The sequence below is a fragment of the Ailuropoda melanoleuca genome, chromosome 10 (assembly GCF_002007445.2).
Source record: "Ailuropoda melanoleuca isolate Jingjing chromosome 10, ASM200744v2, whole genome shotgun sequence".
NCBI lineage: Eukaryota > Metazoa > Chordata > Mammalia > Carnivora > Ursidae > Ailuropoda > Ailuropoda melanoleuca.
Genome location: NC_048227.1, coordinates 21,636,272 through 21,652,702, shown reverse-complemented (window position 1 = coordinate 21,652,702; position 16,431 = coordinate 21,636,272). Strand labels below are relative to the sequence as shown.

The 16,431-nt window shown below is 40.1% G+C and overlaps 2 protein-coding genes across 5 annotated transcripts in view; one reads left to right on the top strand and one right to left on the bottom strand.

The window, feature by feature from the left end:
• METTL9 (methyltransferase like 9) overlaps window positions 1-16,431 on the top strand; it is a 46,187-nt gene that overhangs the window by 27,812 nt on the left and 1,944 nt on the right. The window lies entirely within an intron of this gene.
• IGSF6 (immunoglobulin superfamily member 6) lies at window positions 6,207-16,244 on the bottom strand. Of its 2 annotated transcripts, XM_002926060.4 has the most exons (6): window positions 15,608-16,244; window positions 11,916-12,275; window positions 9,809-9,903; window positions 9,099-9,146; window positions 8,643-8,723; window positions 6,207-7,242 (listed from the first exon to the last, which is right to left on the bottom strand). In XM_002926060.4, exons 1-6 carry the CDS (start codon window positions 15,711-15,713, stop codon window positions 7,186-7,188), a joined length of 747 nt encoding a protein of 248 aa, XP_002926106.2. In that variant the 5' UTR covers window positions 15,714-16,244; the 3' UTR covers window positions 6,207-7,185. The 2 variants fall into 2 exon arrangements, with proteins under 2 accessions (XP_002926106.2, XP_011231695.1); XM_011233393.3 differs by lacking the exon at window positions 8,643-8,723 and having other exon boundaries at window positions 15,608-16,242.

Here is a 16,431-nt window from a genome sequence, read left to right as displayed (position 1 = left end):
GTCATTGAACATGACTGTTACTGAAACTGACTATTGTATAGTCCATGATGGGAGCACTTACATCTTGGAAATTGGCAAACACTACAATAGCCTCTCCCCTCTCCAAGGTGGTTGGTTAACATTTACCAGCACACCACTGGATGTATAGCTTTACTTGATGAAGCCCCTGTTTATGTACTCTTAGGTGCCAGCAGTTTGCTTTATAAATAATAGTGAAACGAACACTCTTAGGCAGGTCTTTGCACATGTGTAAGTATGTATTAGGTTGCTTTCTGCTTTAAGAAACAGAAGGAGCGGGGAGCCTGGGTGGTGTGACCGACACTTGTTTCAACTCAGGTCCTAATCTCAGACTCTTGAGATCAAGCCCCGAGTTGGGCTGCACGCCCAGTGTGGAGTCTACTTAAGACTCTTCCCCCCCCTCCAACAAATAAATCTTAAAAAAGAAACAAGGAGCAACTAAAAGTTGCTTTTAAAAATGAAGAGTTTATTTTAGGAAGGCAATTCTATGGTTGGGTTAATTCTGTTATACAGCTGTTCTGTTGAAGTTCAGAGCTTGCTTTTCTTCATCTTCAGTGCATTGGCATTCCTCTTAGAATTACAAAATGGCTAATGTAGTGCCAAATGTCATGTGTAGGCATGACAAAATCTTGAAAAGAGGGAGGGCCACCTGGTTGGCTCAGTCAGTTAAGCATCTGACTCTTGATTTCCACTCGGGTCATGATCTCAAGGTTGGAGGCCCACGTCGGGCTCTGCACTGCATGTGGAATCTGCTTAAGATTCTCTCTTTCCCTTTCCCTCTGCCCCCTGCCTTGCCCCCTGGAAAAAAAGTCTTGAAAAGAGAGGACCATTCTCCCCCATACATCATTTTTTTTTTTTTTTATTAATGAGGGAAACCTTCCCCAGAAATCTCCCCATCACTTTTGGGCCTATTGTGAAGGATAGGGGCACATGTTCCTGCCCAGCCAGCAACTGGTGAGGGGAATGGGCCAGTCATGATGCCCTCTCTGGGTCTCGAGGGAGTCCTCTGCCCTGAGCATATTTACACTGTTGGGCTGAGCTTGCAATGAAGGTGAAAGGGAATTGGTACTCTTATGCCACAGAATATCTTCATTTAAAAGTATTTACTGAGGGGCGCCTGGGTGGCACAGCGGTTAAGCGTCTGCCTTCGGCTCAGGGCGTGATCCTGGCATTATGGGATCGAGCCCCACATCAGGCTCCTCTGCTATGAGCCTGCTTCTTCCTCTCCCACTCCCCCTGCTTATGTTCCCTCTCTCGCTGGCTGTCTCTATCTCTGTCAAATAAACAAATAAAATCTAAAAAAAAAAAAAAGTATTTACTGATCCTGGAGATATAGAGAGTGGAAAACACAGATATCCTTGCCCTCATGGAGCTTAGTTCTAGTGAGGAAGACAGGAAACAAATGGCATGCTGTTGGTGATAAATGTTACAGAGAAAATAAGCTATAAAAGCAAGAAAGGGGCGTCTGGAACTGGTGGTTGGGTATGGGTGCTGTAATTTTATTTTTATTATTTATTTATTTATTTTTTGAAGATTTTATTTATTTGAGACAGAGCGAGCGAGAGTGAGAGAGAGCACAAGCTGGGGGGAGGGGCAGAGGGAGAGGGAGACGCAAACTCCTCACTGAGCAGGGAGCCCAACGACGGGCTCAATCCTAGGGCCCTGGGATCATGACTTGAGCTGCAGGCAGGCGCTTACCCGACTGAGCCACCCAGGCACCCCTGTGTGCTGTAATTTTACAGGGGACTGAGGGAAGGGCCTCACTGAGAGGCTGACATAGAAAAAAACCTGAAGGAAGTTGGGTCTAAGGTTATCTGTGTGATCCATTTCTAGAGGTGGAACTGCTTGTGAAAGAGTTTTCCAGATAGCTAGCCTGGGATCTTAACCCCATTTATGGAATAGTCATCTTTTCCCCAGTGCTTTGAAATGCTACCTTTATCAGAGACTGAAGTCCCGAATGGGTTTGGTTTTATTAAGATTGATCCTTCTGTGTGTGCCAGTACCAAACTGTTTTCATTACGGTAGCTTAGCATACCTTTTAATGTCAGAGCACTAACCCCCCTCTAGCAGTTCCTCTGCAGATTTTTCTTGGTTTATGTATTTAACAGATCAACTTAGCACTAGTTTAGCACTAGTTAACTTATAGATTAATTTAGGGAACATTGAGCCTTCCTCGCTAAGAATAGGGTCTGCCTTTCGTTTTATTCAGTTATGTTCTTTAGTAATATAAAGTTTTCTTCATAAAGGTCCTACACAATTTTTGTTGGATTTATTCTGATGGTGTGTTTGTGTGTGGAATATTGTTAAATAGAAAATGTTCTTCTATCATTTTTTTTAACTTTTAAATTTTTCCTGGCTTTTGGGAAATTGACAAATAAAAATTATACGTATTTAAGGTGCACAGCACGATGATTAATATACGTATACGTAGTGAAGTTAGTGCATTCATCACCTCACGTAGTTACCCTTTTTTGTGTGTGATAGCACTTAAGATCTGTTCTTTTAGCAAACTTCAGGTATACAGTCCAGTATTATTAACTGTGTCATCATGCTGTACATTAGATCCACAGAACTTACTCGTCGCTGGAAGTTTGTGCCCTTTGACCAGTGTCTCCCTATTTTCCCCACCCTTCAGCCCCAGGAAACCACTGTTCTACTGTCTGGTTCTACGAGTTTGACTTGTTTAGATTCCACGTAGAAGTGAGATCATGCAGTTTTTATCTCTCTGTGTCTGGCTTGTTTCACTTCGCATAATATCCTCGTTTCATCTGTGTTGTTGCAGATGGCTCTTTCATCATATTTTAGGATGAATGGTAGGTGTACATACCCAAGCAACTGATTTTTTATGTATGTACTAATTTTGTAATCTTTTACATTTTTGAATTAGTGTCTCCAGTAGCTTCTCTGTTGATTCTCTTGTGTTTCCTTGATACATCTACAAATGGTTTTGCTACTTACTTTTCATGTTTCGACTTTGTCTAAGTGAATTGGTACTTAATTCCAGAAAATGTTTTTTAAAATGTAGGCATTTTTGTCTTGTTTTTGACTTTAATGAGAATATTTCTACTTTAAACATGATGCTGTCTTTTGGCTTGAGATTGCTGCTTTTTGGCTTGAAATACATATTCTTTTAAATCTTGTTTCATTAGGGGCTTAAAAAGTCAGGAATCACGGGGCACCTGGGTGGCACAGCGGTTAAGCGTCTGCCTTCGGCTCAGGGCGTGATCCCGGCGTTAATGGGATCGAGCCCCACATCAGGCTCCTCTACTATGAGTCTGCTTCTTTCTCTCCCACTCCCCCTGCGTGTTCCCTCTCTCGCTGGCTGTCTCTATCTCTGTCGAATAAATAAATAAAATCTTTAAAAAAAAAAAAGTCAGAAATCACTGTTGAATTCAGCATCTATGGAGATAGTCATTTTGTTTTTTCTCTTTTGACTCGTTAAATGATTTGTATGTGTATACTGTATATCCACCCTTGCACATCTGCGCTCAGTCTTCTTGTAATGCATTGCTAGATTGTATTTACAAAAATTCTAAATAAATAGATTAACAAAATATTGATGAATAACTGATTTATAGCCGATCTTTTATTTATTTGGAAGATGTTATCTTTGTCATGTTTGGTATCAGTGTTCTGCTTTGTAAAAAATAATTTGGAAGTTTTTCCTTCATGCTCTGGGCCAATTTAAATTGCATGTGGCTCTCTGTTCTTGGAAAGTTAGGTAGAATTTGCCTGTGAAACCAGCCAGGCCTGTGCCTGTTGAGAGGTAGCCTTTGACAATTTTCTTACTTTCTTCTGGGCTCATTGTTGTGGTTAAATTAAGCATATTTAGTCTTAAAACTCCCATAAGTCTAAATAGAAATAAACCAGACTCTGGTAGGACTGTTGCTTGGAAAGAGCTTGGGCTTTGAAGGCTGGCCCTGTTTGAAACATGGGCCTCTCGTTAAGGTTAGTGTTTCGTCTGTAAGAGTGGGGCTAATCTTACCTCGAAGTTCATCCTGAGTATTAAGGAAACTAATGTATAGCAGAGCGCCCTGCCGTGTCTGTCCTGATCAGTGTTGTTATTTAATATGCATTAGAGGTAGGTCATCCCGTTCTGTTACTTTGTTTTTGTTTGTGGCTTTATTGATCCTATTTGTTCACAGTCCTTCAGTTTGAAGTATCTGTCAGTGTCCTTCAGGTAGGTCTGTTTGAGACCTCACTCTTTTCACAGTAATCATCATAATTTGATGACTTCATTAGGCATCGCAACTTTGTCTAGAAGTGTGCACTCTCCATAGGTTTATGTGACTTGACCCACAGAGTCTTCACTCTATGCCTGTGAGCCGGGGGTGTCCGATTCAAGTCTTATGTAGCAGAGAAAAAGAAATTACTTGTTCTGAAAATCCTGCTAACATCTTTCAGTATGTGGTTGAAGTGCTCTTGTCTAGAGGGTAGAGTGTGTAGACACTAGAACCACGTCTTTGTTGTTTCCCTCTTGTTGGGAGTTGTTTCAGGATTATTCTCTTCTCATTGTTATGGGAAACTCAAATCTAAACAGAAAGGTATAGCTTAATTTTTTTCCAGTGAAAATTCTGGATGCTCAACTAGTAGGAAAATTAATACTGCCAGGGATTCAACAAACACTGCGGTGAGGGTGGATGGCTGGGGAGTGAAGTGTGCTTCATATCTCAGTTGACATGCTGAAAAAATACTTTTCTATAGAAACGTGTTCATTTGTATTCATATAAAGACATTGGAGAGCCTCGTTTTTACCAGGCAATGCAGGCAGTGGGAATACAAAGATAATGAAAAACTTACTTCTAGTCTTAAGATACTTACAGAATCATACAGAAGATAGATGTATGCAGACATTGGCAGGATAGTCTGATAAGAAATATGACAAAATCCTATGGGTTTAGAGAAGGAAAGACCCATTAACTGCTAGGGGAGGTTATGGAAGGTTTCATGTAGGAGGTGACATTTGAGCTGCGTTTGTATCTGAGAAGCATTTTACCAGGCAGAGGGAATAGCAAATGTAAAGCATTAGAGTGTGAACAAGGTGGGAGTAGGGAAGGACAAAATCAGTGTGATCCAAGGGTGACACGAAAGAAAGGCCTTTGACTGGGTAATAGTCTAGCACCCAATAGATGTTGTTGGCTAGATGGATGAATAAAAGAATGAATATTAATATATACATCACTAACTGATATATATGACCTAAGAGAATGTAACTACTTTCCCAAAGGAAAGTATATCCCAATTTCAGCTTAAACAGCAATCTTGGAAACAGTCCTTGTTGCACTGGGTAAGGCTTATTCTAAATCAAAATGAATTATCTTAGGGATTTTGTCTGCTAGTTAAGTTACACAAAGAACAGTGTATTTTCAGCCCTGGGAGCGCCGAAATGTAATGACTCCCAAAAATGAAAAGTAAATGATCTAATCTAACGCTTTCTATTCACCTGGATAGTTAGTGCTTACCCCCCCCTTTTTTTTTTTTTGCCATCTAGCTTAGAAATTCATTTATTTCATCCAAACCATCAGTCTCAAATTAGGGCTATACACCCAGAAGAACACAAGACTGTTTATTTTGGGTTATAGGAGGAAAACATTAACATTTCTATTTCTATGACTTTTTATGCCAATTGCTTAATTTCTACTTTTGTATATAAGTTACACATATATACATATATGCACATGTGCACACACACATGTACACACATTATACCCAATACACACAAATGCACAACACAGTCTCTCACACATGTATATACAAACACACAAATAAAAGGAGTTGACACGCCTCCCTTTCCCATTTTTTCCTGGCACGTGTGATGACACATGTTGGAGACCACTGATTCAGGCCATCATTGCAAAACATTTTCACTGGGATCTTAAAATCTTTTAAAATTCTGGGGTGCCTGGGTGGCACAGCGGTTAAGCGTCTGCCTTTGGCTCAGGGCGTGATCCCGGCGTTATGGGATCGAGCCCCACATCAGGCTCCTCCGCTATGAGCCTGCTTCTTCCTCTCCCACTCCCCCTGCTTGTGTTCCCTCTCTCGCTGGCTGTCTCTATCTCAGTCGAATAAATAAATAAAATCTTTAAAAAAATTAAAAAAAAATCTTTTAAAATTCTGTCTGGGTTTTTAAAAATAGAATTCACCTCATTTAATACCATTTTAAAAGAAACACTTTAATGAAATAAAAATAGGTTGTAATTCATTTTTAATAACGAATGCACACTTGTGGGTACTTTAAATAGATTTTTACAATGAGGTAGCTTTCAAAGAACAATCTATAGTATGTTTTCTCAGTGAGATGGTAACAATTCCATAAACACCTTTGCTGGGCCCCACCCCTTATCTGATAATTCCCCTCCTAAATTGGTTAAAAATCAATATTGCAAAGGCACAGGCAAGCACAGGGCCTTGCTCACTGCTTCCCTGGTGCTGTTATTTGGCACAACACTGACATCTAGAGTTGGCTAAGGCTTCCGTGTTGTGAAGTTCTGGGTTTTCTGTTTAACCTCCCGCGTTGGAGCTTCTGTATTTTAGCTATCATATTCTTACTCTGTTTTCACTTTTTGCTGGTAGCATGATGTAAGTGATTCTGCATACGCAGGCAGGAAAATGTGCACTGTACTGCCTAGTGGCAATACCAGAAGAATAGTATTCGCTCCAAGGTACTTTGCTAGTAAAAGTACTTTTACTTTTCTTCTTCCTTCTTTTTTTTTTTAACTCAAATTTTGGCCCTTCCCTTCCTTTTTTCCTCCCTCCCATCTTAGTCTGATTGGCCCATCACGGCCACAGTCATAAAGACAATTCTTCCACTCAAGACAGGAGCACGTGTTGTGATTTATAATCTTCAGTAGCAGTCCTCACATACCTTGTATGTCAAATGACACAAATTATAGGATATATGTTATGAAAATGGAAATTCTTAAAATGTTAGACTATTCAGAATTCTGGCAAGTTAGAAAGTATTTTTCAGTTGTATTTTGTAGGGTTTTAGTATTTTGGTAATTACTGTTAGTGATAGTTTCCTTGTGCTGTGGCATCCTTCCTTGTAGAGAATTCTCCATTTACCTTTGATTGTTTTTTTAAAGCCCCGATGGGCGTATGTTGTATAACACCGCCATAACTTCTGGATTTGGATTTTCAGTGACTTAATTGAAAATTAAAACATATCTATGGTCTTTCATGGTTGGAGAGTGCTCTTCTGTTCTCAAAAGTGTTGTCTTTGTCCTGAAAGAGTAAGTAACAAGCCATATTTAAGGTTATATGACCAGTGATGCCCCAATGCAAGCAACATATAAACTAATATGCCCTCTTGCATTCTGTGTCCTAAGTAGCCTCCAGTAATCTTAAAGGTCTAGTTACTATTCTTCCCGTATTTAGGGTAAGATGTGGGAACTAAAAATTAATTTTCTTTTCTTTTTTAGCATTTTTTCATTCTTTATTATATTTTTTTAAATATATTAAGATTCCATTCCTTGCATTTTTGTTGTCCATATTGTTGTTGAAGCAAAGGATTATTTGGCCTGTAGTGTTTTCCAGTCTGGGATTTGCTGACTGTCCTCACAGTGTACAGTAGTAACATCTTCCTCTGTGCTGTGTTGAAAGTTAGTTTTCTTGTTGAGATGCTGTTGGGAGAGTCCTGGCTTACACTGCAGTACTTACTTCTAGACTGGTCTTCAGGACACTTATCTTTGCCTGTTTGCAGAAAAAGATGCTCTAGCCTCATCAGTAAGGAAAGAGGGAACAGGCGTTTATAATTATTCAGAGTGGTGTCTTAGGTCATTAGACCATTTCTTTCTGTATTTGTATACACACTGAAGTATGAAATGACTACTTAGACCATATTCTCTCCTGGATGAAAATCCTTTTTAAAAGTTGGATTAAAAAAAAACCAAAAAACACCTCATATCAGACACTTGTTACATTTGCCCTTTTGGCAGCTGTTCAAGAAGAAAAATCCTTAGTAGTGTATAAGTTCATTATATTATATACATTATAAATTAAATCTGAGCAGCCTGATTGTGCATCATGGAAACTGTGCGTAACTGTTCCATTAGCACTAAAACAGCATCTTGTTTGAAAAACCTGTTACATAGGACTTTATTAGAGACACTGTCAGATATCTTATAGATACTATGACTGCATTCTTCCTGCCATTCTAACCCCAAAGACTGAAGAAATACTTGATTTTTATTTTCATTAGCTCCTCTTTTCTACTGTGAATTTCTTTCTGCTATTAGCAATAAGTGATGTTTTCTGTATAATTTGACCCACAATTGTTGCAGCATTTACTTATTGCCCAGTACTGCATGCAAGGTACTGTGCAAGGATCTTTTAATCCACAAAAGCATCCTTGTCTGAATTGAAAACATTGCCTATATCCAGTGTGTTTCTGAAAGATTCTATGTCACTAAGATGCCAACCTGGTCTCTTTTAATATTGTATCAGATGTCCTTTGTTATGTATTTATCAAAACAGGTTCTATATAAAAATGTATTCTATGTGAAAGTCCTCTTTCAGACTCCTCTATAGGAAAAAGTGATTACTGATGGTTTGTTGGCAGCTTAGCTTTTTCAGTCAAACATGCTTTATATCTGCATTACATCTCTTTGATACTTCACACTTACAGGTTGTTGTCTTGTTTCCATGTGTCTCTTACTATATAGTTCCTGAGCAATTTCCTGAAAAATACGTCGGGCACTCTTCTTCTGTAACCACAAATGAGAAAAAATGCCTGTCTCTCTTAGGACTAGAAGAGATGATTATTGCATGTCACCTGAGCTTTGTCTTTCTTTACTGCCACCAGTCAGAGAAACTACCCCTCCACTCTCACCCTCCAGCACATCTACACTCACCATTAATTCTTGTAATCTGAGTATGTTAGGTAGGGTTTATGGTTGAGAATGATCACATTTAAATCATAGTTTACCACTTGAGATTATCCTTGAGTTTCTCAGTAATAAGAAATGGTATCTATGGTTGAAAGTTACAATGATGTTCTCTGTGTTTTTTCATTATTTTGGGATTGAAATAATTATAACCAGCCACTGTTTAAAAGGTATTTTACAAGTATTGGTCTGTACCTTTTGTGAATCTTCTGTTTCTTTGTTTCTTAAAGAGTTAGATTTTGACTGTCAAGAAGAAAAGGAAAGTCTTGTAAGACATTTTATGCACTCAAAACAGTTGTGGCAGATATCTTGTACCATATTAAGATTAAACTAACTTAACATTTAAGTGATACACAGTAAGAGTTAATTTCTGTGTCATTTCTGAGATGCTTTTATTATATTAATAACAATTCATATTGATGTTGATTACAGGCTTTGTTGTGATCCTAATATAGCATATATATATATATATGTATCCCCTCCCTCTTAGAACCTATGAACAGCCAGAAGATATTCCTTCTCAAAAACTCTGGGTCTTTTAAAAGTATTTTAAAGCAGCTTCTAGTCTGTTAACTCCTTTTTGCTCTTAAAGGCTGTTCTTAGGCCTTTTATAGGTAACAGTAATGCTTCCCAGCAGAAAGACCACATGTAAGATAGTTACAGAGAAGGATTTCTTATTCTCATATTACTGGTTTTAAAGAGAAAACATTGCAAGTTTTGTACTCTGGTTAGTAATAATTTCAGTGATGAGAATTTACACTTCCATAGACGGTTCCTGCAGGTGTACAGGAGAATGTTAATTAGGTGAGCTATTTCTGAGGCTCACTTGTGGAGAGATGGAGATTATTTCCTTATGATAATATTCCAGGCTACAGGGACATCTACTGCAAGGAAATTTGACTTACTTTGGAGAGGATTACGAAGATCACGAGTGCACCAGTGATGTAGATAGATAGCAGTGATAGAACAGCTATCAGGAGACTGTGTTGTTCCTGCATTTCTTTGTTAATTACAAAAACAGAAAGAGCCACAGTCACTACTGAAACATATTGCAAATACACGTATAAAGTATAACTGGAGCTGCAAGTGTTAGAGGTGAAACATGAGCTGCTTTGCTTGGCTGTTCGTTTAAAAATTTATTCAGGGTCTCTTGATTCAGAAGACCCTCAAGTATGTGATAGTATTAAAACCAGTTCATCAGTTCTTTAAATATGTTATACCAAAGTTGTTACACCTTTTGAAAACTAAAAAAAATTTTAAACTCAATTAATTACTTGTCATAATGCTAAGAATCACTTTTTATATAACACATTATTTGAACTTAGGTAAACATTTTAGGACAGTTTGTTCAAGGGCATTTAAAATTTCTTTTGGTAGAAATGATGTACAAGGGTCACCAACAGTCTGTTCATGGAATTAAGATATTTTTGCCATGTATTTGTGAAAGCTGACATTATAACCATGAGCTGTTTCATATACACAACTGAATAGTATGGTCTGTACGAGGATCTGAGAAGGCCGTACGTGGAGGACCTTTGTTAGGGCTTCCTATACCCTTAAACGACAGGCATTGTTACATGTGCCCCTTCTTTCTAATAAAGCTTTAGAAGTAGAATTATTGAATCCATTTTCCCATTCTGAATTTCTCCCTCCTTGCAGGAAGTGTCCCGTGTTCCAGGTGGGCATACAGCAACACGCCATGTCTTCAATTACCTCATTATTTGAAGCACAAAATACAGTTAGATTTGTAATTATTATCTGAACAACCTGTACTTTTCAATGAAATATCCCATGAACTCCATTTGTACAGCATACATTTTTGTAAAAAATTAACCATATCTGTAAAATTTTAAAAAAAGTTTCAAGTGCTAAATTAGGAGCTCTGTAGAAGAGGCCAGAAATGGCTGTGTCTGTCTTAGTAATGTTTCCATTTCTGCTCTTAGAGAAGAATCTGTCTTCACATGAACTTGCAGTTTTGAGACCTTTCATCTCCTTACAAACTATTTTTAGTTTTGGCTAACATTTCTTACAGAAGACCAATGCAGTCGGATATACAAATCTCCAGAATTCTTGTATATTTGTTTTAATATCTGTAGCTATTTAATCATACTTGCTATAAGCCAGGCATCATCAAAAGTGCTTTATGTGTATTAACTCATTTATAATTTATCTTATAGGTGAGAATAAACTAAGGTTAAATGGCAATGGGATACCAGAAGCCCATTGGAACACCCCTAGTAATTAAAAGCAGGGATTATAATATAGGATGATCTCGGGTCCCTAAAGTCCTATTTTAAAATGGTAGCACTGGTTGATTTTGAGTTAATGTTTTAATGATTTCAGTGCTCATCGTACCAGAGTCCTTTTTAATGGAAGAGACCCAAAAAGTCAAGGATTATTTCCCTTCTTTCCTTTCCCCTAGAATTGTGTGAGGCTTTTTTCCTGACATTTCTTTATTTCTTAATTGTAGGATGTAGCTGGGTTCAATACCCTCACTTGAATGAGGAAATTCAAGGTTTTAGCAAATCTCAAGAAGCCGGTGTCCCACTGATCATTTCTGTTCTGTCTGAGCAAAATGGGTGGGGTCAGAGGTCCCCCAGTGGCTTCTCCTCAAATTTGTGTTTGTTTTCCGTACTGCCTTTTTTTCCCCTGGTCCAATTTATTGGTCACTTATGCTTTGCTCTAGATGGTGCAATGCCAGCCCAGTTCCCGAACAAGCTGCTTGCTAATCATCCCAAGTATCCCTTTGGACTTGGCACATTACCAGTCACTGTCATTCACAAAAGGAGGACCTGTTGGCCAGCCTGTGCGAGTAGAGTGTAGACACAGAGAGAGAGCCCTGACTTTGTGTCTGTGGAGGCTGAGATGGGATTGGAGTCTTTCGCCTGTCAGCTTGTGTCAGATCACGCCCTTCACTGGCTAGGGTATTGAGTTAGCGCATCTGTCTCTTCATCTCTGCATATAAGTAATGTGATGCATTTAAAGGGCTGAGCAAAGCCTCAGCCAACTGACCTCTTACCACCAGTATGGTCCCTTCTCCGGTCCGCTTAGCTCCTGGTTCCTTTGATTTGGGAAAGACGATTCCACAGATGTAGATCGCGCTGTCATTCTGAGTCACCCTGTTTACAGTGAGGGAGACTTCTCTTTCTGTCAGGGCTTCCTTCACTGTGAATTTGCCCGCCTCGCCGGTACAGCCATCCGCGCATAGGTTCTCAGGCTGCTCAGCACCATAGCGAAACCACAGGCTTTTTGGTTGCGTTGAAGGGCACCCCTTGTGGGAGAATGAACACTGAATGGTCACGGCCCCTTGAGTGTGGGCCACTTCGAGGTAAGGCGGTTGATGGACAGAGACCATACAGTCATGTGCAGCACCTGTGGGAGGAAGCACATGAGCCACGTTTAGTGGGCTTCTCACTTCCCTTTGCCTGTGCTTCTGTTTTACTGACATTTTGGGGCTAGGGAACTGCAGATTCCTTTCTTTTTCTTACCCCTTCCTCAGCACAAATGAGACTATACTATTAAGACACCAGTGGTCCTCACTTTTCCTAATTCCTCACATTCGCTGACCTTAACCTGCTGTTTGCTCTGATGTCTCATTACTTGAGGACAGAGAGGTTCCAGTGGAGTCAGCATTGCGGGCAGAGGGGCCAGCAGATCTGGAGTCGGGAATTTGGGGTCCCCGAGTTTACTGTTGGTGTCCTTACAAGCTTTTCTTTGATCTCTGAGCATGCTTCCTCATCTGTACCCCTGGTCTCCCAGGAGTGTTGTAGTCAGTGTGGTAATGGGTATCAAAGCCCCTCATGCAAGTGTCGCTGCTGACTGAGCATATGAGTGAAGGGATTTTTTTTTTTTTTGCCTTGTGGGGGTTGGGATTGCTAGGAATTCATGGCAGTTCACAATTATTCCTTTGTAAGCCTGGTTGTCCCTACAGGAAACATAAAAGACAAGGTGCACACCTGGGGAAATAAAGCCCTGGCTTAGCCTCCAGCATATTTGGTTACCAAGCAGAGACCTAATGAGTTAGCCATGCCACAGCTAAGCAGATCTGATTTCTTCCCGCACCAGTACCCTGCTTTGTAGTCCCTTGTAGCTTCTGTCTTGTTTGATGAACAGTGTTGTAATAAAGAGCACAGACTTGAGTTCGGATCCTAGCTCTGTGGTCTGTAGCAAAGTGGGGATAGTACATGCAGCTCATGGAGTTAGTGGGGGGTTTAAGTGAGGCCATCGATGCATAAGGAATACTTACTTGGCTAAGCTTTAGTAAGAATTTAATAAAAGGAAGCTATTCTGCTGCCATGCCTGTCTCCACTTCTCCTGTTCCCATGGTGTCACATGCCTGTTTTAGGGGTAATTGTGGGCGTCTCAGCGGGCGTTAGCAGGCCTGGGACTAGACACCCTGTCCAGTGCTCTCTCTGCCACGTGCTTCCTCTGCCACGTGCTTCCTCCAAGTTATGCTGACTGGGTCACCACCTTGGCCTTCTGATCCCAGCCTGTGAGGTTTGGAAAGCCACTCTGATGTTTATAAATGGGAAAATCTGCCCTAAACCCCTTTTTGGGGTAAAGGAGGGTCTACATAAAATAGTATTGGTTGAGACAAATTGGAATTTATGCCCGTTTTTAGTTTGACTTCTGCCTGGTTATTTGTTCTGAATGGTCTTACTTGTCTGAGTTTGTCCTTTGCTACTGTAAATGAAATTGAAAAGTAATCTAGGTGGTCTGATGCTTGAATTTCAGACAGGAATTTTTTGTTTTGTTTTTTGACCTAACAGTTTTCTTAGTCTTCGTCCAGAACTAGAAGATAAATTTAAATTAGAATCATGGCATTTGTGATGCAAATATATCCTCACCATGTTTTAATTTTAGTATATGTACAATCTGAGATGAGCTGGGAGTATTTTAGTGACCTGATAAATATAGACCAGAGGAGAGGGTAGGGTCACCTGCAGAAGACCAGCAGGCTCCTCACTCGTCTGCAGCTGAGGGATTGGACTCACTCCAAAGTCTGGTAAATACAGCCTCATGTCTCCTACTCAGAGGCAGCCCCCCTAGAAGTGCAAACACTTTGCAAGTTGTAATGATCAGTATATATTGAGGGTTTCAAATGGAGTTGGGCCCACCAAGACCTAACCAACAGCATCTCAGTCTGAAGTCCTCTTTTAGATAGAGTCTTAAAAGGGAAGCTGACTTTTAAAAATTTTGGAGAACTAATGTCCTGGGGAAGAAGAAATATTTGCAACTTTGGAGTTTCATGTCTCTATTATTTCCGACTTCTACACGGTTAGTCTGAGAATGGGAGAAGAGCGGTCAGCAGTTTCCTTTGAGAGTGCTGACGGGTGAGGAAACAGCTGCCCCTCCCCTGCACCAGTGACACAGTCTCTTTGCAAAAGAGAGAAGTTTGGATAATGGGTCACACCAACCCTAGTCCTGCAAGAATTTCTCTTTAAGAATTCTCATATCCTATAGGATTTTCCCCCCCAATGCAGTGCCATCTGAAAATGTCAAAAGTTTATCTTCTTGGTGGAGGGAATAAAAAAAAGATCACTTTAGGGGCACCTGGGTGGCTTAGTTGGTTATGTGTCTGACTCTTGATTGTCTTTCTCCCTCAGTTCCTCCCCCGCCCCCCTCTTAAAAAAATTACTTTACTGTGATCCAAGCTGGAAAATGAATAGAAAACTGATTTTTGACACTTCACGTGGAGAATTTCAAGTATATGCAGAAGCGGCCGGCTGGCATGGTGAACTCCCTGCTGTTCATTGTCCCAGTCTTGTCTTGCCTCTCCCCCAACTTGCTTCTTCACTCCCCCCACCTGCTCCTTCACTCCCCCCCCATTCCTTCACTCCCCCACCTGCTCCTTCACTCCCACATGATTGTAGGGTAAATCTCAGATAGTCTCTCTTCACATCTGTCAGAGTATATCTTTAAAAGATGAAGATTCTTCTTTAAACTAATACTAATGAAAATAGTTTATGAAAGTCATTTAAGGATTAGGGGGGAAAATCAGAATATTACTGAAATCATCCATAGTCCTTGTGCCGCAAATAACCATTGTTAACATTTTGATACATTTCTTTACAGTTAAGAAAAAAAATAATTTTAAGAGCTTTTGCTACCTTCCCTGTGCTATGATGAGGACTTTGTGAGCAAATCTGAGATTATTAGCTTTATTACAACTATGATGAGATAGATTATTAGAACCACTTTCTCCTTCATAGAGGAAAAAGTCAGTATGGGCAGACTTTAAAAAATATATCTATTATGGGTTATGCTCTACGGAAGGGGCCTTGGCAGTTTTTTTTTTTTTTTTTTTTAATGACAAGTATTTTTTAATTTACAGAAATCTGGCTTTTCAGACACCTTATTCTCTGAAAATATTCAGCAAGTACTGTGTAGTGCCTGTCCTGGGCAGTGTGTGTTTGCCTGTAAGGACGTGGCACTGTTGATGACTAGCACATGCGATTTTAAGAACATTTTCAACCCTTTGTTTGGCAAGGTGCTCTTCTCTAAAGCAGCAAAGGGAATTTTCAAGGTTAATCTGAAACTTTTTCTCAGCTATTCTTTCATTACCTATTTGTCTTGGGGAAAAAGACCATTTCCTTAGTGTTAGACATTTAAAAATTAATCTGTAGGGGCTTAAAATATAAATGCATCAGGTGAGGAATAGTGATTGATTAGATAAAATGGAGGAGAAAAGAAAAGAACCTTACCGACATAAAAGAGAATCAGATTGATTTCCAGGCCAAGAACGATCCTGCCTCCCTTCACAGTCTCCATTTCTTGGGGAGTGCGCGTGCGGTGGAGGGCACTGTGCATTTGAAGAGAGTTGGCTCTTTTCTTTCTGTCTCTTTAGAAAAGAAGAACTGAAGAGAGGAACTCTTATTAAGAAACCATAACGGGGAACTTTTTGAAATTGTGTAAAAGATTGTTTGTAACCCAGTTTCACCACTTAGAGTTGAGATTTTAGCCTAGAGCACATTTCTAAATGTTCATGTGGTAAATTTTTTCTTGGACTTGTAGATGTTCTGAGGGAGATTTTGATTTACATGTAGCATGTATTCCCAGGAAAGAGTATTGTTTGACAGGGAATTGGTACTTTAAATTTCCAGAGTAGTTCGGTTGCTGATCCTGAGGCACCTACTGTGTGCTCAGTGCTGGGCCACTAACACTGGAAAGCTGGAAGAGGCAGGAGGGGTGTCTTCATAGAGAGAGAAGCGGAAAGACTAGTGAACACTGAGAAATACATTGCGTGGCATTAACGAGTTATACCTCAGAGTTGTGTCACCCCTTGTTAATGGGTTGTTGAAACCAAGTGTGTGCCCTCTGTCGTGGTTCCCTCCTCCCCACAGGTTCTTCCCTGGAAGCAGCAGAAACGGACTCTGGCTGACTTCAGTGAGAGGGAATTGATGGAAAGGATTCAGAGGTAGTTCACGTGGTTACAGGAGGATTGGAGAATCATGGGTGGGGTCTCCAGCCAAGGCAGACTCCTCAGGTCATGCTGTCAAACTGATCTGAACAACATCCTGCTTCTGCC